General features: G+C 42.5%; 1 protein-coding gene across 1 annotated transcript in view; it reads right to left on the bottom strand.

Annotated features, from left to right (window-relative positions):
- tnr (tenascin R (restrictin, janusin)) overlaps positions 1 to 26,333 on the bottom strand; it is a 165,619-nt gene that overhangs the window by 68,836 nt on the left and 70,450 nt on the right. Inside the window, exons 10-11 of the mRNA XM_072274562.1 lie at positions 16,537 to 16,656; positions 8,985 to 9,128 (exon numbers count right to left, since the gene is read on the bottom strand). Of these exons, the coding sequence (XP_072130663.1) occupies positions 8,985 to 9,128; positions 16,537 to 16,656 (264 nt within the window). The remainder of the gene's footprint in view (positions 1 to 8,984; positions 9,129 to 16,536; positions 16,657 to 26,333) is intronic.

Below are 26,333 nucleotides of genomic sequence, written 5' to 3'. Positions count from 1 at the left end.
CAGCTAACAGGGCAGGGAAGCCAAGCCTCTCACTAGATAAGTGCTGACTGTCTCACAATGGTTATCAAACGCCGTTGTTGTTGTTACGTGTCCTCCAAGCTCCTCTTCACTGGTGTGCTGCCAACGATTAAGTTCACTCCATGTTAATTCCTCTCTGTATCCAGCTGTACTTCTTCCTATCTGAATAGAAATCCTGAAATATCTGTTAAGTTTTTTAACTCCAAAAACGAATTGAAAGAAAAACACAGAGCTGGGGATAACTTGTGTATGTTTGGTTTTTACTTAGCGAGGTGCGCACTTATGAAGTGGTAGTGCAATGGCGTATGCCATTCATATACTTTCACATATAACCCATAAAGAATTATGTAAACAACAAGGAATGCTGAATCAAACAATATATTTACAATATTATTCAAATATTACTAAAATATTACATACACAATACTCCTCTGTGCCTAGCTATAAACTCTAACTCAATATGGAATGCATCTCAACTCAAATATGCAACATATTGCTCTCTAGTCATCTATGTATCATATTTATTTATTTATTTTTGAAATATATATATATATATATATATACACACATATTATATGCTATAATACTACCACTATATAGACATCCACAGCATGGTAAATTTTAAATTGTTCCATTCAGGCCTAAAGATTTATTTGCTTTGGAGGATTTCTTACTCTTGTGGGTTAATGGCTTTCCTGACCAGGGAGCTGAGGCTTGTGGTTGTGAAAGAATATTAGGTTCTGAGTCCTCATGCTGGTTGTAGGAGTTAACTCTGGGACTACAGGAAGAGTGTCTGACAGCCCTGGACACCTTTCTTCCCGAACAGTGCATGGCAAACTGCTCAAACTGCTGATCTGTCAAGGCTACCAGACAAAGCTGTGAGCCAACGCTTTCATTTTGACCACGTCTAGATGATTGGCACCTACAGTAGCTCCTCCAACACTTCAGCTCTCAGCTTGGATGGTACAACAACTCTCAGTCCCCACATAAGGCAACCCCAAAATGGGGAAACTGGAGTTTCTAATGCACATTCCAGCCATTTTGAGTTGTCGTGTAGACCTGAGACAGTGTGGAGCCTTTTCTGGTTTCCTTTGAATCATCTCGGCCGTAATAGGGAGACTTTCAATTTGCATTGGAGAGAATACATCAAAGGGAGTGCCTTGTTTGTAATTTTTTCAGGTAGTTCCTTTTCTAAGGGTAAACAGGACAATCTATTAGCATTTCCATGATTAGTTGTCCTCTTGAATTCAATGTTGTAATTGCGTCCTCCAAGAAACAGGCCCCATCTCTACATTCGTGCTGCTGCTGTTAGTGGAACAGCCTCCTGTGGTTTGAAAATGGACACTGGTGGTTGATGATCAGTAATGAGGGTAAAGTCTCTCCCATACAAGTACTGGTTGAAATGATTTGCACCTCAAACCATACTCAAGGCCTCTCTGTCAATGTTTGCGTAATCTTTCTTTGCAGTGCTAATGCAATTCAAAGGCTGTGGTCCTTTCACTTCCATCACTCACAACATGTGACATGACTGCACCTATCCCACAAAGATACCTATCAGAGGCAAGCTTCACTAGACAACGCTGATCATAATGATTGAGTACAGTGTCTAATATCACCATTTCCTTCACCTTTTGGAAAGACTCTTCACACTGCTCCTTACTCACATTGTCCACTGGCATTTATTCCCAATCTGTAACAATGAGTTCAAGGGACGGAGCACAGTAGCCAGGTTTGTCAGGAATCTGTTATAGTAATTGAGAAATCCAAAAAAGGACCACAACGCTGACACGTCCTTTGGCCTTGGGCATCCACCACTGCTAGTATTTTCTCAGCACACTTGTGTAATCCTTGTGCATCAATGGTGTGACCACAGTAAGAATGCTTTGTTTAAAGAATTCACATTTGTTGCATTGTGCTCTGAGCTCATAATCTTCTAATCTTTTTAACATTGTCTTGAGATTTTGGAGATGTTCCCTGTCATCCTCATCAGTAACAATGATGTCATCCAGGTAACACTGAGTGTCTGGACAGCCAACTGCATCTGGTCCATAGCTTTCTGCAGGAGTGCAGGTGCAGAAGCTACTCCTAAAACAAGCCAATTATAGTGATAAAGCCCTTTGTGAGTGTTTATGGTGAGAAACACTTTGGACTCTTCTTCCATCTCCATCTGTAGGTAGCCCTCAGCTAAGTCCACTTTGCTGAAGTGTTTCCCTCCAGAAAAATTTGCGAAGATATCTTATATCCTGGGCAAAGAGTCTCGATCTACTTTCAGTACTGGGTTAATGGTGACCTTAAAATCACAACAGATCCTGACAGCCCCATTCTTCTTGGCTACTGGGACATCTGGCGTTGCCCTTGGGCTCTAATCAACCTTGGAAAGAATTTCTTCAGACCTCCATTCGATCTCATTCACTGGCTGCTTTACCATGGATGGTATAAGGAACCAGACAGGGCTTGAAAAACTTGGGTGTGGCATTTTCATTTAAGACAATTTTATCCTCGATTTGTTTGAGTTTTCCAATGACATAATTAAACACTGCTGTGCCATCATCCAGTACCTTTCTCAACTGGCTCTGAGTTGACTGGGTTGACTGGATGTGATATGCAAATGGTGGATGGATCTCCAATCAAGCTGCAGTTGTTTCAGCCAATCACAGTCCCACAATACTAGCCCTCCTGTTTTTACTACATACACACCCAACATAGGTTGTTGTTTGTTGTATTTCACTGTTATGAATATCATTCCCACACAAATTACTTTTTCAAGTCAAAGGATGTATAAATTACTGACCTTGAGATTTGGCAGCCACAGGTATTTTTTGGATATCTGCATGCTTCAGTTCAGTATTTAAATACTATTCAGACTCATTTTGTTCAATGACTGAAACAGCTGAGCTAGTGTCCAATTCAATTAATTTGCCATTCACTTCTGGTGCAAGCCATATTGCTTGTCTCCTGTTAGTTTTCACATTGTAAATCTCAAGACCACTTAGTCCTGAGTCACTCTCGTCATTATCAGATTTTTTATCAACAGCATGCAGAACAGTGCTCTTTCTGAAACTGCAGCTTGACTTCTTATCTTTCTCGATTGTACTATTGTCCATAGGTGCTCCTTGGCCTGCTGAATTCCTCCAGCATTTTGTCTGTGTTGCTTGGATTACCAGCATCTTCAGATTTTCTCCTGTTTGTTTCTTTTTTTTACAGAGGTTGGGTGAGACTAGAACTAGAGTTCAAAGGTTAAGTGTGAAAAATGAAACATTTAAGGGGAACCTGATGAGAAACTTCTTGACTTAAAATGTATTGCAAGTGTGGATCGAGTCACCAGTGGGAGTGGTGTGTACAGGTTTAACGCAACAGTTAGAAGAAGTTTGGATAAGTACATGGATGGGAGAGGTATGGATGGCCATGTTCCAGGTGTGGGTCAATGGAATTAGGCACAGTACGCATCAGCATAGACTTAATGGGATGAAAGGCCTGTTTCTGTGCTGTGGTGATCTGTGACTCTATGACACCATGGCTGTAAATTTGTAAAGTCAGGAAATGCAAGTGTTGAAACCTCAACAAGGTTCCACCAAGGCACTGTTTCCTTTCAGCTGCGTGGGTGCACAGCGGCACAGTAACTAAAATGCTCCCGCGCACATAGCCTTTGTTGCCACACAGCTGGAGTTTTCTTTTATATAATGTTAATATAAAATGCCATGCAGTTTTCAGGTCGTGTAAAATCTTCATGTTCAGAGCAACGCGTGGTCGTCACAGCTTTTAAAAAAAAGATGGAACATTGCACAGAGGCCATTCTCTGAACATTCAGCTTTTGGTTGCTTCGCTGTCTGTAACGTGAGTCAGATGGTGTCTGTATGGTTACCATGACAATTACAGGAACAAACTTGCTGTAAAAGTACCAGGACTGCCAGTGAAGTATTAACCAAAAAGTGACAGTCACAACACGAGCCACCAACACTCAGCAAACTGAGACTAGCAAATCAGTCTCAGGAGTATTTGAAGATCAAGTCCTCAGACCTGGAACAGAACTTGTCATGCTACAGGCAGAAATGCCTGCCTTCATCTATGTGACAGAGACCCAGATTTCCTATAGCTGGGAACTGAGGGCAGTGGCAACCACCAACACTGCCTCTGCAAAATGTTGCACCTTCCCAGGAAGGAATATCAGAACTCTCTCCCAGCCCAAAATCTCTATTAATAGTGTCCCAGTTACATTCAGTCCTTGAAGAAATTCAATCTTCCGACTGACTCCTTGGGACTTCTGGCCCAGCACTGTTTAGAGAGAAGGAACACTCAGGATGGTATTGAAAACCTTAAGGCTATGCATTAGGAGAGTAAGTGGTAGAAAAAATTGCTAGACTCAAAGACCACTCGATTGGGTGATCCTGCTTGAAAGGAAAGGAATAAATGTCAAGCGAGAGAGTTTTAAGAGTGTGATATCAAGTTCCAGGAGCAGCATGTTCCTGTTAGGAACCCTGATTAACAAGAGACAGTAGGGAAAAAAATAGAAAGTATGCATTGGATTTAGGAGATTGAAGATGAATGAATGACTATAAAATGATTAAGAATGCACAAGAGGAAAATCAGGAGAGCAAAGAAAGGTATGAAATGGATAAGGTTAAGGGAAATCCCATGAGGTTCTGAAGCTGTATTAAGAGTAGGAGGATGGCTTTGGAGAGAGTAGGTCTCCTTAGAGATCAGCAGGGCCTCAGAACTTCAGAACATGGATGGGTTTTTTAACGAATATTTCTCTTCAAATCTTACTAAAAAGAAAACCATAGTTGCTCAAGGCGATAAGGGAAACAAGTGGATATCTTTTGGAGAAAGTGCATGTTACCTGGGAAAAGATATCTACACTTTACAGCGCAGTGAATGGATAAGTCCCCAGTGCATGACTGAGTGCATCCTCAGACTCTGTGGGAAGCTAGGCAGGAACTCGTAGAGGCCCTCGCAGATACTTGCTTCATCATTAGACACTGGTGAAGTTCCCAAACACTGGGAGGTGGCTAATATTCTGTTGTTTATGAAAGTTTGCAAGGGCAAGCCAGAGAACTGAAGGCCAACCAGCCTTACGTCGATGATGGGAATTCCGAGGGACAGCACCTACCAGCACTTTGATAAACAATGTCTGATTACGAGGAGTCATCACGACTTTGTGTGTGGAAAATCATGCTTGATGAATCTTTTAGAGATTTTTTTGAAAGGTAACCAAAAGGATACATGAGGGTAAACAATGGATATCGGCTATATAGACTTTAGCAAGGTCTTTGACAAGGTCCCATATGATAGGTTAGTCCAGAGGATTAGGTCCCAAGGAATCCAAAGGTGGATTCAAAATCAATTCAGTGGTAGGAAGCAGAGGGTAAGTTGTTTCTTAGAATGAAGGCCGGTGATTTGTGCTGTGTAGTGTTAAGATTCCTATTAGCTGTTATTTAATTAAATGATCTGGGAGCAAAAGCACAAGAGTTAATCAATAAAGTTTCAGATTATATGAAATTAAGAGATGTTGATAGTGAGGAAGATTGTTATAGATTACAGGGGATTGTGATAATGGATCTCAATACAGATTAGTGTGAAGTAATGCATTTTGGAAAGTCAAATCAGTGTAGGCTTTGTATTATTAATGGCAGGGCCCTAAGGAGTGTAATGGAATGGTGGTACCTAGGAGTTCAAAAGCATCGCTCAATGAAAGCAGCATCACAGGTAGATAAGGTTGTAAGAAAGGCACTTTGCACCATGGCCTTCGTTAGTCAGCACATTGAGGATATGAGTTCAGACATTATGGTGCTTTGAATATTATGCACAAGTCATTGGTGGGACATCTTTGGAGAAAACAAGGTATTGTGTTCAAAAATCAACAGGTTATGTTGCAACTTTATAAAACCCTGGTTAGGCCACGTCTGGAGTATTGCATACAGTTCTGGTCACCCCACTATAAGGAGGATGTTGAGAATTTGGAGAGGGTGCAGAAGAGGTTTACCAGGATGCTGCCTGGTTTAGAGAGCATGTGCTATCATGAGAGGCTGGATAAACTTAGGTTGTTCTCTGTTTAGCAACAGAAGGTGACGGGAGATCTGACAGAGGTTTATAAGATTATGAGAGGCGTCAGTGGAATAGACAAGGAGTATCTTTCCCCCAGGGTAGAAATGTTTAATACCAGAGGGCATGAGCTGGAGTAGGTTCAAGGAGGATGTGAGGGGTAAGTTTTTTACTCAGAGAGTGGTAGATACCTGGAATGAGCTGCCTAATATGGTAGTAGAGGCAAATTCATCAGTAGATTTTAAGAGATATTTAAATAGGCACTTGAATATGAGGAAGATGGAGGGAAATGGACATTGTGTAGGTCGGAGAGATTATTTTTTGTTTTTTTTAATATACTTTTTATCTGGTTTGACACAACATTGTTGGCTGAAAGGCCTGTTTCTGGGGTGTACTGTTCTATGTTCGATGTAAATATGTAGAGCTTTTGTTTCCCTGTTATAGAAAGGATGTGGTTAAACTTGGAAAGAGCACAGCAGAAAAAAAAATGAGAAAATTGCCAGGACTAAAAGACCTGAGATACAAAGAGAAGTTGGCTCTTTATTTCTTAGACTATAGGAGAATGAGGGGTGACCTTATAGAATCATCTAAAATTATAAGAAACATAGATGTAAGGGGTTTCTTCTTTTATGTTATTGCTAAGGCTAATAAAATGGCTTCTTTGTTATGATAAAAATAAAATGGCTTCCTCTGTGATGTTAACTGCTGAGACAGTGGTTCTCTCTATAGCTGCTTGTTTGGGTTATAATTACTGATAACAAGAATTGTATTCATTTGCTAACCAATTGGGATAGATGTTATTCTTCCTTGTGTGTCTGTAAGCTATTGTTTTCGCGGGCTTTGGGCAGAAGGCGGATGGGGACAGAGCAGACACGATGCTGTAGGCTGGGCGACGGAATGGACCCCGAGCGGGAGTCCGAGGCCCAGGGTCTTTGGCGAGGAGAGGAGACACAGACAGACTCAAGTAGAGCATTTGGTCGATCACCGAGGGTGGTCCCATTTGTGGGTCCGCAGAGTTCGGAGGACATCGACTGGAGGAAGGGGGACCCAGTTCTCTAAGAACTCCAACAATGTGTGCACGAACTGGTTAATAATAATGACATTTTTTCCTTTTTTTAAAAACCGTTCTTATTTTGTTCCTTTACTATCTACATAGTCAAAGTATGAGTTATAAGGTGTAATCATTGAATTGTATATGGTGTACTGTCTGTTATTTGGCGTGGTGGGGTACATCACACAGCATCCACACAAACTTGATTACCCAGTTTGGTGGGGCCGAAGGCTGCTCCCCCTAGACAAAAGCGAGCCTGAGGCTTACCAGGGGGCTACATAGCTGAGGTGAATGATAACAGTCTTTTTCCAAAGCTAGGAGGCACAGGTTTAGGGTGAGGGAGAACAATGTAAAAGGCTACTTTTTCACAGAGAAGCTGGTAAACGTATGCAACGAGTTACCAGAGGAAATGGTTGAGGCAGTACAGAAGTATTATTTAAGAAGCAATTGCATAGATGTATGAAGTAGTGTGTCTTGGATGCATGCAGACCAAATACAGGAAATTGGAATTAGGTGGGTAGGCACAGTGGTCAGCATGGAGTCTCTGGGCTAAAGTGCCTGTTCCAGTGCTGACTCTGTAGCCAATCCAAACAGCAACATCTGAAGCTCCAGTAACACGGCTCGCTCATGGCTGGCCAGCAATGGAGCATGCATTATCAATAGTTTCACTGCCTGTGCTAATCCATCTTTCTCACACAATGCTGTACTATACTGGCCAACATAACCAACCCCAACTCAGTCATGAAATTATCCTTCCACACATACCTCTTCCTTATTAACTGTACCACTACAGATGTTAAACCAGCATCTCACACTGAATGTTGAGGAACTCAGCAAATCAGGCAGCATCTATGGAGGGAAGTAAACAGTGACATTTTGTGCCAGGATGCTTTATCAGGACCAGCTTCTGTGCTCTTCCATTCATTAAATCCTCCCCCCAGCACCACATATCTCAAGTGGAGAACTCAGGTGACCAGCACCACAACGACAATATTTTGCTTCTTGTACATTCTTGTATTGGTATTGAGTGTCGAGCCGGTTTTGCACCTTTTGCCTGTGACTGCTTCCAGCATTCCCTCTATTTTTTTTCACAACTGCATGGACCAACTATTGCTCTGAGCAGAAAGTTTTTACACAGCTCGAAAGCTGTACGGCACTTTATATTAACATTACATAAAAGAAAATTCAAGCTGCATGGCAACAAAGGCTGCGTGCGTGGGGGCATTTCAGTTACTGTGCAGCTGCGCACCCACACAGCTTCAAGAGAACAGTGGCTGTCTATCTCCTGATTTTTACACTGCACTCCCCAACTCTCACTAACCTCTTACTGATTGAGTGAACTTTTGCTAATAAAATTTCCTCAGCCAATATGTTACTGAGCAGGCTTCTAATTGTAATTCAACCCTGTCAAATTGTCAAGCCATTTCCAGTATTATCAAGCCACCCCGATGTTTCATCAGCCCCTGTGATTGTACATAACACAGTATTTCTTACAGCTCCTTAATGCAGTCATTAAGTGAAGAGTGATAATTTGAAGCATATCCCTGATGGTGTTAATCTGTTTCCATCATGTGGTGGACCCTGCATGTTGTCAGTGGGTGGCCAGTCTCTGTGGTACTGTGTGACTGAATGCATCCTGGCAGGTCTTATATCAACTCTCTGCAATTGCTTGGCAGCCTTGTTCCAGAAACCTGTGTTATTATTCTATGTCCTTTCAGCTGTCAAAGATATTCCTGCGGATTTCACTCAGTAAAAAGGGCCCAGGGTCACCTTCTGACTTTATCACCCTTGTCCCAACCTTCCTCTGGTGATCCACAGTTAACACTGACACTTCCAGTTACACAGAGAGAGCTGTCATTAATAAATAAGTACATACGTGTAAGAAAGTGAAGGGAGACAGGAGAACTGGTCATGGACCCTCTTGTTGCATAGATGGCAATGGAGTAGTTGGTGAACGGTTGGAGATGGGTCAGCTGATGCTGTGTCAGAGCCCCGTCAACAAGAATCCTCTTTACAGCAGCTGCAGAAGAATGAGAGAATCTGTTTGCACTCAGGAATCAGGAACAGAAAACACAATGAGCGTATTGCCTCTGTATGACAGGCGTTTGGTAAAATGCACTGGGAGGTCACAATCCACAGTTAACGTGGTCAGTGTGGTAAAAAGTAGTACTCCATTCAGAATCATAGAACTAATTATTGAGGTCATTTGGTCCATCAGCACAGGTACACACTGGGTATAACATCCCTCATGTCCCACTTGCTTGCTCTTTTCCAAGAACCCTGCAAACTCTCTCTCAGGAGGCTATTGGGAATCAACATCCCTCAGCTTCTGTTCTCCCTGCATCTGCTTAAGGATCCCAAGACCCCACATACTTGACAAACTTCTCTTTCAATTTGCCTTGTTACTTTCAAGGATTTACGAACTTCCATGTTCTTCTGATCTTGCTAATCACTCTACACCCTTCCCTTACTCTTTCTGCTGAGGTGAATTACTTCTTACTTGCCTGTATTCACTTCAATCATCCACTTTCCTCTCCACTTTACCACGGTTTCATGCCATTTGTCACTATATGTGCTCAAAATATGGTGTCACAGTAATGTGAGGGGTATTGCCCACATACCTAGGAAGCAAACTGTCCAACATCCTTAGAAATAATATCTGACCCCTTCATAAATGGTTTCAATTCGTTACAATGGAAAGGAATTCCACAAAGTCACCACTCCCTGAGAGAAGAGCTACCTTCTCCTTTTCCATTCTAAATGGCTTACCCCTTACCCTGAGATGGTGACTGCTGATCCTGGTCTCACCTACAATAAGGAACATCAATCTGATCAGTCCTGCAAGTAAATTGAGAACTAACATTTTGAGAACAGTAGCTCGATTGACCCTATCTTCCTCCATCACCAAAAAACAGATAGGATTGGACAAAGTCAACATGCATTTGTTAAAGAGGAGATAATAGCCGAATAATACAGAAACAGAAGCTTTGGCCCACCATGTCTATAATAACGGTGTGCCATTCTACACTAATATATTTGCCTGCACTAGGTCTGTGTCTTTAAATGCCATGCCTAAATGCCAGCAACTTTGATGTGCTTCCTAGAGATGCTGCCTGGCCTGCTGCATTCACCAGCAACTTTGATGTGGAAAGCAGGATCTCCCAGTAGCCACACATTTTAATTCCACACCCCATTCCCATTCTGACATGTTTATCCACGGCCTCCTCTACTGTAGAGATGAAGCCACACTCAGGTTGGAGGAACAACACCTTATATTCCATCTGGGTAGCCTCCAACCTGATGGCATGAACATTGAATGCTCTAACTTCCGCTAATGCCCCACCTCCCCCTTGTACCCCATCCGTTATTTATTTTTATACATGCCTTCTTTCTCTCTCTCCTTTTTCTCCCTCTGTTCCTCTGACTATACCCCTTGCCCATCCTCTGGGCTCCCCCCCAACTTCCTTCTCCCTGGGCCTCCTGTCCCATGATCCTCTCATATCCCCTTTGCTGATCACCTGTCCAGCTCTTGGCTCCATCCCTCCCCCTCCTGTCTTTTCCTATCATTTTGGATCTCCCCCTCCCCCTCCCACTTTCAAATCTCTTACTAACTCTTCCTTCAGTTAGTCCTGACGAAGGGTCTCGGCCTGAAACGTCGACTGCACCTCTTCCTAGAGATGCTGTCTGGCCTGCTGCGTTCACCAGCAACTTTGATGTGTGTTGCCTTTTAGACATACTGATTGTATCTAATGTCACCACCTCCTCTAACAGTGAAGTTCTTTCTGTGTAAAACAGATCACCTTTAAAGCTGCTTCCTCTCACAAATCTATGATACTTTGTTTTTAATACCCCTTCCACAGTAAGAACATTCTAACTTTCTACCTTATCTGTGCCATTTGTAATTTTGTTTGTCTCTGTCAGGTCATTTAACAACCTCTTTCACTCTGGAGAAAACCAGCCCATCCTGTTAATCTTTCCCAATACCTGCATTCCTCCAATCCAGGCAACATGTTGGTGGACCTCCTCTGCATTTTGTCAATCTCAATCAACTCCTTCTTGTAGTACGGTGACTAGAACTGCACACAACATTCTAAGTGCAGTCTAACTGGTATTTTGTAAAATTGTAACATAATGTTCCAACTTTCATATTTTGTGCCCTGAGCTATGATGGCAAGCATGTCATGTTTTCTTCACCATATCCAACTCTATCGCTACATTCAGATATCTATGGACTTGGACCTCTAGATCCTTCTGTTCATCAGTGTTCCTTAGTTCCCTACATTTCCTGTAGATGCCCTAACTTCAAGTGGTTTCTCTAAGATGCATTGCTTTGCACTTTTCAGGATTAAATTCCATCTGCTAATGCTCCATCTGACTTTCCAACTCATCTACATTCTGCTGTCGATCTGGACAGCCTTATTCACCATTCACAAAACTCTCTGCAGACTTACCAATCATTCCTTGTGCAGTTATCATGCATTCACATGTATCGTAAGTAACAAATGCTCATCTACTGACCCATGTGTTACACTGCTGGCCATGTTTTTGACACATCCACCGGAATGTTAGGAGGGTGTAACTAGCAGAATAGATGGGAAGAACCAGTGGATGTGATGTACTTGGACTTTGACCATTGTTTCAATAATGTCCTACTTAAGAAATTAGTACATACAATTATAGCACATTGGATTGGTGAATAAGGTGCTGATATATGGTCTGGTAGAGAACTGCTTGGCCAACAAGAAATGAAGAATTGGAATTGGTCCTAAATCCTCACTGTTTCTCCTTTGTAATCTTCCCATTGTGCAAGACCTTCCTGCGAGGTTTTGCTGCCAGTCTCCCCCTTCCAGAACCTCCCTTATGATAATGAAAGTGTCCTCCACCCAATCTAAGACCATTATTCCCGGTCTGATCATAACCACTATCTCTAAAATGCTCCCCCCTTAACACTGCCTCCACCTGACTGACTACGTTCCACAAGATAAGATTCAGTAATGCTCACTTCCTCTTCGGTCTATCTACAAGAGATGGGGGAGATTTTAAATGGATTTTTTTCATCAGTATTTACATGGGAGATGAACACACAATCAACGTCAGTGAAGCAAAACAGTAGTGAGGTCATGGACCGTATGCATATTACAGAGGAGGAGGTGATTGTTGTTAGAGCAAATTAGGGTGGATAAATACCCAGAGACTCTCAAATTTTCCCTTTGAACCTCTGGGAGGATAGTGCAGAAACTGCTGGGGCTGTAGCTAAGCTATTTAAAACATCCTTAGTCACAGATGAGGTGCTAGAGGATAGCTAATGTAGTTTCAGAAAGACTCTAAGAATAAAGTGGGAAATTATAGGCTGCTGAGCCAGGTTACATTATTGGAAGGTATTCTAAGAGATTTGGATAGACAGGCCTTAATTAGGGATAGTCCACGCATCATTGTGTGTGGTAGGTCATGTCTGATCATTCTTATAGAGTTTTTTTGAGTAGGGCAGTTGATGAAGGAAAGGTGTGGATGTTGTCTACATGCAAGGCCTTGACAAGGTTCCCACATGGGACACTGGTCAGGAAGGTTCAGTCACTTGGCATTCAGGATGACACTGGCTTTGTCGGAGAAGCCTGTGGGTGTCAGTAGATGGTTGCCTCTCTGGCTGGAGGCCTGTGACTAGTGGTGTGGCGCAGGGATCGGTGCTGGGTCATAGAAACATAGAAACATAGAAACATAGAAAATAGATGCAGGAGTAGGCCATTCGGCCCTTCAAGCCTGCACCACCATTCAGTACGATCATGGCTGATCATCCAACGCAGAACCCTGTACCTGCCTTCTCTCCATACCCCCGATCCCTTTAGCCACAAGGGCCATATCTAACTCCCTCTTAAATATAGCCAATGAACTGGCCTCAACTGTTTCCCGTGGCAGAGAATTCCACAGATTCACCACTCTCTGTGTGAAGAAGTTTTTCCTAATCTCAGTCCTAAAAGGCTTCCCCTTTATCCTCGGTCCTTAGTTGTTTGGCACCTATATTAATAACCTGTATGATAAGGTGGTTAACTGGATCAGCAGATTTGTGCATGATACCAAGATTTTGGCTGTAGTGGACAGTAAGAAGTGCTATTAAAGTTTGCATTGGGTTCTGGACCAGCTGGATAAATGGGCAGTAAAATGGCAGATGGAATTTAACGCAGACAAATGTGACATGTACTTCGGGAGGGCAAAGGAGGATAGAACTTCCACAGTAAAAGATAGGGTGCTGAGGAATGAGGTAAAACAGAATAATAACAACAATGATAATAATTAAATAACTAAGGAATAAATATCGAGAACATGAGATGAAGAATCCCTGAAGGTGAGTCCATAGGTTGTGAGAACAGTTCAGTGATAGGGCAAGTGAAGTTGAGTGAAGTTATTCCCTTTGGTTCAAAAGCATGATGGTTGAGGGATAAAACCTATTTTTGAAACTTGTAATGTGTGTCCAGTGGCTCCTGAACCTTCTTCCTGATGGCAGCAGTGAGAAGAGAGCATGACCTGGGTGGTGGGGTCCCTGATAATGGATGCTCCTTTCGTACGACAACGCTCTGGGTAGATGTACTCAATGGTGGAGAGGGCTTTACCCTTAGTGGACTGCGCTGTTTCCACTACTTTTAGTAGGATTTTCCATTGGTCGTGATGCACCCAGTCAATATACTCTCCACCACACATCCATCGATGTTTGTCAAAGTTTTAGATGTGACAATTAGATAGGATTATAAAGGGAGCTTTTAGTACTTTGGCCTTTGTAAGTCAAATGCTTAATTTGGATTATTGAGTGCAGTTCTGCTCACCTACCTACAGGAAAGATATCAAAAAGGTTGAAAGAGTACAGAGAAAACTTACAAGGATGTTGCAGGGACTTGAGCACCTGCGTTACAGGGAAAGGTTGAATAGGTTAGGAATTTATTCTATGGAGTATAAGAGAATAGGGGGGAGACCTGATAGAAGTATACAAAGTTATGAGGTGTATAGATTGGCTAAATGCAAGCAGGCTTTTTCCAATGAGGTTGGGTGAGATGAGAACGAGTTCATTGGTTAAAGGTGAAAGCTGAAATATTGAAGGGGAACCTGAGGGCATGCCTCTCCACTCAGAGGGTGGGGAGAGGTGGAACAAGCTGCGAAGAGAGGTGGTGGATGCTGACTTCAATATGTAAATAAAATTTGGTTAAGTATGGATTAAGTATGGAGGGCAATGATTCAAGGGCAAGTCGATCAGACTAGACAGAATAATAGTTTGGTACTGTCTAGATGAGCCAAAGTGCCTGTTTTACTGCTGTATTTCTTTGTGATTCTGTGAGTCGAAAAGGATGAAGGGAGAATGGGGAGACTGTGTGAACAGAAATCTGAAGAGGATGATCAGCACGGATGGCACCGAATGGGGGAGAATGTTATTTTATGCTAATTTATGTTTGCCACGTTTGCAATGGACAGTGTTGTTGCTGTACAAAGAACTAATTTTCATGTCATTTACACCCTGGTCATGTACATGTACCCATGACAACAATATTTTGAACTTGATCTCCTTGGAGTGACAGAGGATGGGAGATGACTTGATAGAGGTATGCAAGATGATGAGAGGCATTGATCGTGTGGATAGCCAGAGGCTTTTTCACAGGGCTGAAATAGCTAACAATGATGGGGCATAGTCTTAAGGTGATTGGAAGTAGGTACAAAGGGGATGTCAAGGGTAAGATTTTCACACAAAGAGCGGTGGGTGCATGGGATGCACTGCTGGCGATGGTGGATAGGGTTTTTTAAGAGACTCTTAGATAGATACATGGAGCTTAGAAAAATTGAATTGAATTGACTTTATTTCTTACATCCTTCACATACATGAGGATTAAAAATCTGTATCTTACGTCTCCATCTAAATGTGCAATGTGCAATCATAGTAATTTACAATAAATAGAACAGTCAGTGTAGTATAGAGTATACTCAAGTCAGCGTGAGTTCATCAGTCTGATGGCTTGATGAAAGAAGCTGCTCCGGAACCTGTTGGTCCTGGCTTTTATGCTGCGGGACTGCGTCCCGGATGGTAGCAGCTGGAATAGATTGTGGTTGGGATGGCTTGAGTCCCCAATGATCCTCCGGGCCCTTTTTACACATCAGTCCTTGTAAATGTCCTGAATCGTGGGAAGTTCACAGCTACAGATGCGCTGGGCTGTCTGCATCACTCTCTGCAGAGTCCTGCGATTAAGGGAGGTTCAGTTCCCATACCAGGCAGTGATGCAGCCAGTCAGGATGCTCTCAACTGCGCCACTGTAGAAAGTTCTTAGTATTTAGGGGCCCGTACCAAACTTCCTCGGCCATCTGAGGTGAAAGAGGCGCTATGCAGTAGGGAAATTCTAGGTAGTTTCTGGAGTAGGCTTCATGGTTGGCACAACATTGTGGGCCAAAGGACTTGTAATGTGCTGTAGATTTCTGTGATCTGTGATTAGACGTAAATGGCTTCCTCCAGTTCCAGATTTCTACCTAGATTCATATGTTATGAAAACAGTCCCTTGGGCCCAACTGGTCCATTCTAATCAAGATTCCTATCCAAGCTAGTCACATTTGCCTGCTTTTGGCCCATTTCCTCTTCATCTTTCTTGTCCGTGTTGCTGTCCAAATGTCTTTTGAATATTGTTAATGTATCTACCTTCAACCACCTCCTCTGTCAGCTCATTCCATATACAGACCATCCTCTTGTGTGAAAAACTTGTTCCTTGGGTTGCTATTAAATCCTTCCCTTCTCTTCTTAAGCCTGTGCCCTCTAGTTTCGATTTCCTAACCTGGGGAAAACGACTGTGCACATTGAGCCCCCTGTGGTTCTACACACCTCTATAAATCACCTCTCATTTTCTTACAACCCAGCCTACTCTACCTCCTTCCAAAACACAGTCCCTCATTTGCCAAAGCATCCTCGTGAATCTCATCTGCATTCTTTCCAGCTTAATTGCTTCTTTCCTAATGCAGAGTGACCAAAGGTGAACACAATATTCCAAAAGTGGCCTCATTAATAACACGTACAAATGAAACATAATATTCCAATTTCTCTAATCAATTCCCTTGGCTGTGATTCTATTTCTAGGGACCACGTATTCGTACTCCAAGGTTCCTCTGTTCTACAACACTCCCCAGGACTCTGTCCTTTACTGAGAAAGTCCAAACCTGGCTTGTCTATCTATCCCACACTTACAGAGAGAAGATGGATATTATGGGAATACATTCTGAATGCAAATACAATTGAGGGGGAGAAGATTGGGGCTCAAGGAGAGGAGGAGGAGGATGAGAACAGAATAGGATTGGGGCAATTGAACTGTGCACTACACTGAGCCTATCCTAGAGGCTGGGGCAGTTGAAGAAGAGAGAGCTGGGTTATCACCGGAATCTCATGAAGCAGACAAGGCCCAGGAAACACTTACCCTGGCTATGTGACACGATCACCAAATAGTTGTGCACCACAGCCTGAGGTGGAGCCCACATCAGCCGAGCCTCTGTTGGAGTCACGTTAACAACCTGCACATCTTGCAGGCTGTCCATTGCTGCAATGAGACAGAGAAGAATAGGTCAAGTCATCACTACACTCCTCACCAAAATCAGCATTCCACTCTAAGTTAACAAATTTCCCGACACATGCCGGTGATAATAAACCTGATTCTGATCCTGTTTACCTGCACTTAAAACGTCAGTGTGGTGGCTGCATACAGCACACAATCTCAATCCCTCCACCGAGAGATGTTTGGATCTTTTCCAACCGTAGCTGAAGTGCTACATGACTGGCTGGCATTTAGCATGGATAGCTTTCTATCCTTACCTTAGTCATTAGGTTAGTGGTAGTAAAGTTATTGGAAAAGGCTTCCGAGGGACAGGATTAACCCAGGAAAGGCAGGAGATGATCAAATGCATGGATTTGCATTTGTCTGAACAACTTGATTGAGTTTTGCTTTGACAAAGAAGCATATCTAATGATGAGGTGGGTGCATTTGATGTGGTTCATATAATCTCAGAAAGGCCGTATTCAAGATCCCAGGTACTGACAGATGGTGCGGGTATCAGTTCTGCTTGTTTATATATAAATAGAAGTTTTAATTACTGAGATAGCAGATGACATAAAAATGGTATTATTGATAGGGAGGCTAATCTCAGGGCAATAAAAGAAAGTAATTAACTGGTCTATTCAAGATTCTAGATTCAAGTACATTTATTATCAAAGAATGTATAAATTATACAACCTTGATTTCTTTGCTCACAGGTACCACAAAGCAAGAAACCCAAAAGAACCCAGTTAAAGAAAAAAAAATAAAAATAAGAAAGACCAACACTAAATTCACAAGAGGAAGAAAAAAATACAAATCATGCAAACAATTGAAGCGAACAAAAACATTTCGAACCAAAATTCAGTCCTCAGATCCAAACTCCGAAGCATTCTGTAATAGGTCCAAGGCCTCGCTTATCAGTTCATCATATTAGCAGGCATGAAGCACAGCAGCAGCTAACAGTCTTCATAGTCTCAGCTCATGGAGATAACCATCGCGGGGATGAATGAAATTATAGAACATTACAGCAGAGGCTCCATGACAGCCTGGTCTTCTACCTGGTCCCTTCTACCTGCACCTAGACCACAGCTCACCATACTCCTCTCATCTGTGTACCTGTTGAAACTTCTATTAAATGTTATGATTGAACCTGAATCTACTACTTTATTCATGCTAGTATCTTTCCTGTAATACCATGGGCTCTTAACTTGTTAAGTAGCCGTATATGTGGCACCTTGTCAAAGACTTTCTGAAAATTCAAGTACACAACATCTGCAATTCTTCTTTGTCTATTCTGGTTGTTATTTCTTCAAAGAATTCCAACAGATTTGTCAGGCAAGATTTTCCCTTAAGGAAGCCACGCTGACTATAGCCTATTTTATCTTGTGCCTCCAAGTATCCCGAAACCACACCCTTAACAATCGACTCCAACATCTTCCCAACCTCTGAGGTCAGATTAACTGGCCCATAATTTCCTTTCTTCTGTCTCTCTCCCTTCCTAAAGAGTGGAGTGACATTTGCAATTTTTCACTCCTTCAGGATCATTCCAGAATCAATTGATTTTTGAAAGATCATTACTGCTGCTTCCACTATCTCATCAGTCACCTCTTTCAAAACCCTGGTTTGCAGATCATCTGGTCCAGGTTGCTGTGTTTGTTCCTGAGGGATTGTGCAGAGCACACCAGGATGCCAGTATGCAGAATACTCAACTGAACTTTATTGACAACTCTGCTTCTACCGTACGTGAACTACTCCCAGGTGGGAATGGCTGAGAGGGATAGTAAGAACATATTAACTACCACAGCATCTCCCCTTCTTGAAAAAAAAACTAGGCATCGCCATAGAACTTCGTTGAAATTATAGTCACTGAAATTGCACGATTCAGTTCACTTCACCCATAGAGCATAACTTATGCTCCTTATGTAAACATAAAAAGGGATTGCCAACATTATATTAACAACAGTCTCGTTTTGTGAAATGTTTTCAACATTAGAACTCTTTTTAAAAAAACACTAAATCTAATGGAGGTTAGGGTAAACAATCTGACATGCCAACAAAGGTTTATTCTGCCTCTTTAGTCATTTGCCCAAATCTATTATCAGAATCAGAATCAGAATCAGGTTTATTATCACCAGCATGTGAGGTGAAATTTGTTAACTTAGCAGCAGCAGTTCAATGTAATACATAATATAGAAAAAAACAAAGGAAATAAAAATGATAATAATAAATCAATCAATCACAGTACATATATATTGAATAGGTTTAAAAAAAAGAAATACTGTATATTAAAAAAGTGAGGTAGTGTCGAGGGTTCAATGTCGTAGGTTGTTCCATATTCTGAACTCCTGCCAGTTGGTCTGAATCTGGTTGCACTCCCTCTAAGGATAGTTGGTGGCCCAAGAATTTCACCTCCAACTCTACAAAGTCCTGTTTCTTTTTGTTCAGGGTGAATCCAGCCTGTTTCAGTTCCTCCAAGGTAGTTTCCTCTCTTTTTTTATGTTCCTCATTTGAGCCTCCGAAGATGAGTATATCATCCATGTGGCAGACTACTCCTTCTATAACCATATAAATTTTGTCCCTCCAAAATTTGTTCATCCTCATCTGAAAGAGTTCATGGGCTGATAGATGCCAAAAGGGAGTCTCTTGAAGGCATAGCATCCATATGGTGTGATAAATGTTGTGAGCTACTGTGACTCAGGAAATAAATTGATCTGCCAGAACTCTGAGTTTGCATCTAGTTTGGTGAAGAACTTTGCTCCACCTAGCATACCCAATGTGTGCTTAACAGAGGGCAGAATAAATTTCTCTTGCCTCACTGCATTATTCAACTTTGTCAGATCTACTCAGATACTCACTGTGCCATCTGGCTGGGGAACAAGAACAATGCCCTCATACCAGTCAGTAGGTTCATTCACTCTAGTTATGATGTCAAGCGCTTCCATTCTCTCAAGTTCAGCTTTGATTTTGTTCATCAGTGGTATATGCCTCACTGTGGTCAGAGAGTAGGGTGTCACTCCTGATCTCAGTTGAGTAAGGTACTCTTCTTTCAGCACCCCCAGGCCTGTGAACAACTCCGGGTACTTCTCGTGCTCCTGAACATTGTTTAGTGAATCCACCCTTGAAATGTGGTCCAGCTTCTTGATGGCAAGTTGCCCCATAGTGGTGAGAAGAGATTCTCAACAACATAGACATCCTCTTTTAAATGTTTCTCATTTTTATGGATGGAAGCAGTAAACATTCTATCACACTGAGCTGATGTTTCCCTGGCCTCATGAGCACTTTCTTTGTTGGGTTCAGCATAACGCCTGCCTCCTTCACCAGTTTTGTGAACAGACGTTTGGGAATGGCTGTGACAACTGCCCCAGTGTCCATTTTGATCATCACTGCCTTGTTTTGCAACTGAACCACAGTACATCAGTCTTGTTGATCTGAATCTAGAGACCCAAGGAAAGCTCACTCTTCGTCTGAATCATGGTCTTCTTTGATCTCCTGAAGAACTGTTTTTTTTGAGTGACACTGGCTTTTATAATGGCCAACTCGATTGCATTGGTGGCATTTCACTTCTTTTGCTGGACAGAGCTTTTTGGTGTGGAAAAGAGACTTGCTGCATCTCCTGCAGTTGGACATTTTATCTGCTTTTTGATTCGCTTGCTTGTTTTGTTTGAGATGAGCCCTTTCTGTAGTCTTTGACTGCACCTTGTTTGTCCCCTTCTTTTTGTACAGCTTCTAGTTTCACCTCTGCAACATTTTTGTGCCTGAGTTCTGCCTGTTGCTGATGAACATTCTCACTCTGCCTGACCTTAGTAATAGTTTTTTCTAGTGTGAGATCTGCCTACAACTGAAGTCCCTCTGACAATTTGGTGTCTAGTAGTCTGACAACAATGTTGTCTCTAATGAAATCATCTCTCAGATTTCCATATGCTCAGTTGTCTGACAGGGTATACAAGACCAAGGTAACATGTTTGAACGACTGGCGTCCTGTCGCACTCACCTCAATAATAAGCAAATGCTTTGATAGGCTGGTCAAGGACTACATCTGCAACACACTACCACCCACACTGGATCCCCTACAATCCACCTACCAACACAACCGATCGACAGATGACACAATAGACACAGCTCTACACACTGTCCTTACAGATCTGGAAAAGAAGGATAATTATGTGAGAATACTGTTCTCTGACTAGAGTTCAGTATTCAACACCATAATTCCCTCCAGGCTCGACAAGAAGCTCAGAGGTCTTGGCCTTCACCCTGCCTTGTGCAGTTGGATCCTGGACTTCCTGTCAGATTGCTGGCAGGTGGTAAGGGTGGGCTCCCTCACCTCTGACCCTCAACACAGGTGCCCCTCATAGCTGTGTCCTAAGACCCCTCCTTTACTCTCTGTATACCCACGACTGTGTCGCCATCCACAGCTCCAATCTGCTGATTAAATTTGCTGAGGATACTACATTGATTGGCCTAATCTCAAATAATAATGAGGCAGCCAACAGAGAAGAAGTCATCACCCTGACACAGTGGTGTTAAGAAAACAACCTCTCTCTCAATGTCACAAAAACAAAGGAGCTGGTTGTGGACTACAGGAGGAATGGAGACAGGCTACCCTCTATTGACATCAATGGATCTGGGGTTGAGCGGGTGAACAGCTTTAAGTTCCCTGGCATGCACATCACCGAGGGTCTCACATGGTCTGTATATACCGGCTGTAATGGTGTAAAAAGCACAACAGCGCATCTTTCACCTCAGAAGTCTGAAGAAGTTTGGTATGGGCCCCCAAATCCTAAGAACTTTCTACAGGGGCACAATTGAGAGCATCCTGACTGGCTGCATCACTGCCTGGTATGGGAACTGTACCTCCCTTAATCGCAGGGTTCTGCGGACAGCCCAGCTCATCTGTAGATGTGAACTTCCCACTATTCAGGACATTTACAGACACAGGTGCATAAAAAGGGCCCAAAGGATCATTGGGGACCTGAGTCACCCCAACCACAAACTGTTCCAGCTGCTACCATCCAGGAAACCGCAGCATAAAAGCCAAGACCAACAGGCTCCGGGACAGCTTCTTCCACCAGGCCATCAGACTGATGAACTCATATTGATACAATTGTATTTCTATGTTATATTGACTGTCCTGTTGTACATACTATTTATTACAAATTACTATAAATTGCACATAGCACATTTAGATGGAGACATAACAAAGATTTTTACTCCTCGTGCATATGAAGGATGTGTAATAAAGTCAATTCAATTCACTTCTTGAAAAGGCCTGCTGGAGTAGTGGAGAAGTGGAGTCAGGGATAAGTCGGAGGAGTATTGACCATAGATCAGCTCTTCCAGTGTTACTACAATCACAGAAATGTGGCTGAGGGAAGGACAGGGCTGGTAGCTCCACGGTATGGAAGTTCAGGAGTGACCGAGGGGAATGGAAAAAGGAAGGAGGTCACGCTGCTGATTAACAAAAATATAATGTCAGTACCAACAGTCTGGAGGGAATGACCAAAGAAACAATTGTCAGCAGGAATTAGATGAACGGATATACAATTATTGAGCAAGGAAGAGGCATGAGTGAGAGAAGGCAAAGAAGTTGTAGGTAGATTTTACCCCCAGTTTATTTGTTCTTTCCTTCTTTATGCTTGCATGATGAGAGAAGGCAGAGTGACCTCCCATGTCCCTGACAATTTCACCTGCAAGAAGTGAATCCAGCTGCAGCTTCTCACACTCTGTGCTAAGGAGTTGGAGTTGGAACTGAATGGGCTCCGGATCATTCCAGAGGCTGAGAGGGTGATAGGTAGGATACGTAGAAAGGTAGTTACAGGTGAAGGACGCAGGAGAATGGGTGACAGTGAAAACAGTGAAACAGCCAGTGCAAAGCCCCCATGTGGCCATCCCCCTTAACAGCAGGTATACCACCTTGGATACGTTGGGGTGGTTGGGGGGATGATCGAGTAGAGGAGGGTCATAATGTTCAGGTCTCTGGCACTGAATCTGACTCTGTGACTCTGAAAAGAAGGAGGGAGAAGAAGTGAGCTGTGGTGACAGGGGAATTAGGGGAACAGAAAGGAGATTCTGTGGACAAGAACAAGATTCCTGGATACGAGTCACCGAGCAGGAGTACGTGAAGAGAGCTATCTTATCAATCAGGTCTGAGGATTAAAAGGGCAGAACTTCATGGCACCTTTTCGGAATTGGGCTGTGACCAATCACTGAGCAGGATACATTGGAAAGGACAAATGAAAACAATGCCTGTGCAAGCAGGGCAGCCATTGTTGTGAGTGGGTCAGTGTTTACAGTGGTTTTGGCTCATCAGTCCTGGTTGAGGTCATGTATCCGGTAAGTTTCTCTTTTTGTTCTTAGTTCTTCTTCCTGTTAGGGCATCGTAGTGCAGTGATAACGACTCCGGGGCAGTGTTATGTACTGTGTGTGAGATGTGGGAATTCTGGAAGACCTCCAGTCTCCATGATAACCACATCTGCACCGAGGAGCAGCTCCTCAGAGAATGTGTTAACAAACCAGAGCTGCAGCTCGATGACCTTCAGCTCCTACAGGAGAATGAGGAAGTGATAGACAGGAGCCACAGGAAGGTAGTCACCTCTAGGTTACAGGAGACAGGTAACTGGGTGATTGTCAGGAGAAGGAGGGGAAATACACAAACTGTGCAGAGTATACCTGTGGCTGCTCCCCTCAATAATAAATATACTGCCTATAGAAAGTATTCACCCACCTTGGAAGTTTTCATGTTTTATTGTTTTACAATATTGAATCACAGTGGGTTTAATCTGGCTTTTATTGACACTGATCAACAGACTCTATCGTATCAAAGTGAAAACAGATCTCTACAAAGTCATCTAAATTAATTACAAATATAAAACACAAAATAATGATTACATAAGTATTCACCCCCTTTAATATGACACACCAAATCATCACTGGTGCAGCCAATTGGTTTTAGAAGTCACATTATTAGTTAAATGGAGATCACCATGTGCAGTCAAGATATTCTAATTGATTGTAGTAAAAATACGCTTGTATCGGGAAGGTCCTGCTGGTGAGTCAGTATCCTGGCAAAAACTACACCAAGAAGACAAAAGAACACTCCAAACAACTCTGTGAAAAGGTTATTGAAAAGCACAAGTCAGGAGATGGATACAAGAAAATTTCCAAGTCACTGAATATTCCTTGGAGTACAGTTAAGTCAATCATCAAGAAATGGAAAGAATATGGTTCAGCTGTAAATCTGCCTAGAGCAGGCAGCCCTCAAAAACTGAGTGACCTTGCAAGAAGGGGACTAGTGAGGGAGGCCACCAAGATACTTATGACAACCCTGGAGGGGTTACAAGCTTCAGTGGCTGAGATGGGAGAGACTGTGCATACAACAACTACTGCCTGGGTGCTTCACCAATCACAGCTTTATGAGAGAGTGGCAAAGAGAGTCTCAGTTGAAAAAAACACTCACATGAAATCTCAGCTAGAGTTTGCCAGAAGGCATAAGGGAGACTCTGAAGTTGGCTGGAAGAAGGTTCAATGGTCTGATGAAACAAAAATTGAGCTTTTTGGCCATCAGACCAAATGCTATGTTAGGCATAAGCCAAACACCACACATCATCAAAAACACACCATCCCTACCGTGAAACATGGTGGTGGCTGCATCATGCTGTGGGGATGCTTCACTGCAGCAGGCCCTGGAAGGCCTGTGAAGGTAGAGGGTAAAATGAATACAACAAAATACAGGGAAATCCTGGAGGAAACCCTAATGCAGTCTGCAACATAATGTCGACTTGGGAAAAGATCTGTTTTCCAGCAAGACAACGACCCAAAGCCAAAGCTACAAAGGAATGGCTTAAAAACAACAAAGTTAATGTCCTGGTATGGCTAAGTCAGAGTTCAGACCTCAATCCAATTGAGAATTTGTGGCTGGGTTTGAAAAGGCTGTTCACTCACAATCCTCATGCAATCTGACAGAGCTTAAGCAGTTTTGTAAAGAACAAATTACAAAATTTGTTCTTTTGTAAAGAACAAGTTTTCTTGTATCCATCTCCTGACTTGTGCTTTTCAATAACTTTTTCACAGAGTTGTTTGGAGTGTTCTTTTGTCTCTACAAAAATCGTAGAGTCCAGATGTGCAAAGCTGATAGGGACCTATCCACATAGATTCAGGGCTATAATTGCTGCCAAAGATGTATTTACTAAATAATGACTTGAAGGAGGTGAGTAATTATGCAGTCAATTATTTTGTATTCAATAATTGTAATAAATTTAGACCAGTTTGTAGAAATTGACTCACCAGCAATTGGACCTGTATTTTTACTACAGTCAAATGAAACACCATGACTGCACACAGGTGATCGCCATTTAACTAATCATGTGACTTGTAAAACCATCTGGCTACGCCAGTGATGATTTGGTGTGCCATATTAAAGGGGGTGAATACTTATGCAATCATTACTTTGTGCTTTATATTTGTAATTAATTTAGATCATTTTGTAGAGATCTGTTTTCACTTCAATATGAAAGTCTTTTCTGTTAATCAGTGTCAAAAAAGCCAAATTAAATCCACTGTGATTCAGTGTTGTAAAATGATAAAACACAAAAACTTCCAAGAGGAGTGAATACTCTTTATAGGCACTGTATATCACTTTAGATATTATAGAGTGGGACACCCTACCATGGGGGAGCTGCAGCAACCAGATCTCTAGCACTGAGTCTGATGCTGTGGCTCAGAAGACAGAAGATTTGAAGAGGACTGCAGTGATGATAGGAGATTTCACAGAGGAACAGGGATGTGAATCTGTGGGTGTGATAGGGAAACCCAGATGATATGTTGCCTCCCAGGCACCAGGATCAGGGATATCTCAGATTGGGACCATGGCATTCAAAAGGGGGTAGGTGAGCAACCAGAAGTTTTGATAAATATTGGTACCAATGACATGAGTAGAAAAAGTGAAGGGGTCCTAAAGAGAGATGTTAGAGAACAAGGTAGAAATCTGAAAAAGAGGACCTTCGAGGTAGTCATCTCTGGATTGCTGCCTATGCCACGTGCCAGTGAGGAGAAGAATAGGATGACTTGGCAAGTGAATATGTGGCTGAGGAACTGGTGCAGGGTGCAGGGGTTCAGATCTATGGATCATAAAGATCTTCTCTGAGGAAGGTATGATCTGTACAAAAGGGATGGGTTACACCTGAACCCGAGCGGGACTGATATCCTTGTGGACAGGTTGGCTACAGTTATTCGGGAGGGTTTAAACTAATTTGGCAGGGGGGTGGGAACTGGGGTGATAATGTTGAGGATGTGTCAGCTGGTTTACAAACAGAGGCAATGTGTAGTGAGACTCCTGGCAAGAAGAAGCTGATGATAGGGCAAAATTGCAGTTAACAGGGTGAGTTGCAATGTAAAAGATGGACAAAAGGGTTAATACAGGGCTGAAGGTGCTATATTTGAAAGCATGCTAGATATGGAAAAAGGTAAATGAACCTGTAGCACAGTTACGGATTGGCATGTATGACGTTGTAGGCATTACTGAATCATGGCTGAAAGACGATTATAGCTGGGAGCTTAAGTCCAATGATACACATTGTATCAAAAGGACAGGCAGGCAGGCTCTTTTGGTAGAAAATGAAATCAAATCATTAGAAAGAGTTGACATAGGGTCATAAGGTGTTGAATCATTGTGCGTAGATCTTAGG

The sequence above is a fragment of the Mobula birostris genome, chromosome 12, assembly GCF_030028105.1.
Source record: "Mobula birostris isolate sMobBir1 chromosome 12, sMobBir1.hap1, whole genome shotgun sequence".
Taxonomy (NCBI): domain Eukaryota; kingdom Metazoa; phylum Chordata; class Chondrichthyes; order Myliobatiformes; family Myliobatidae; genus Mobula; species Mobula birostris.
Note: the sequence above shows the minus strand (reverse complement) of the source record. Positions and strands in the feature narration are given on the sequence as shown.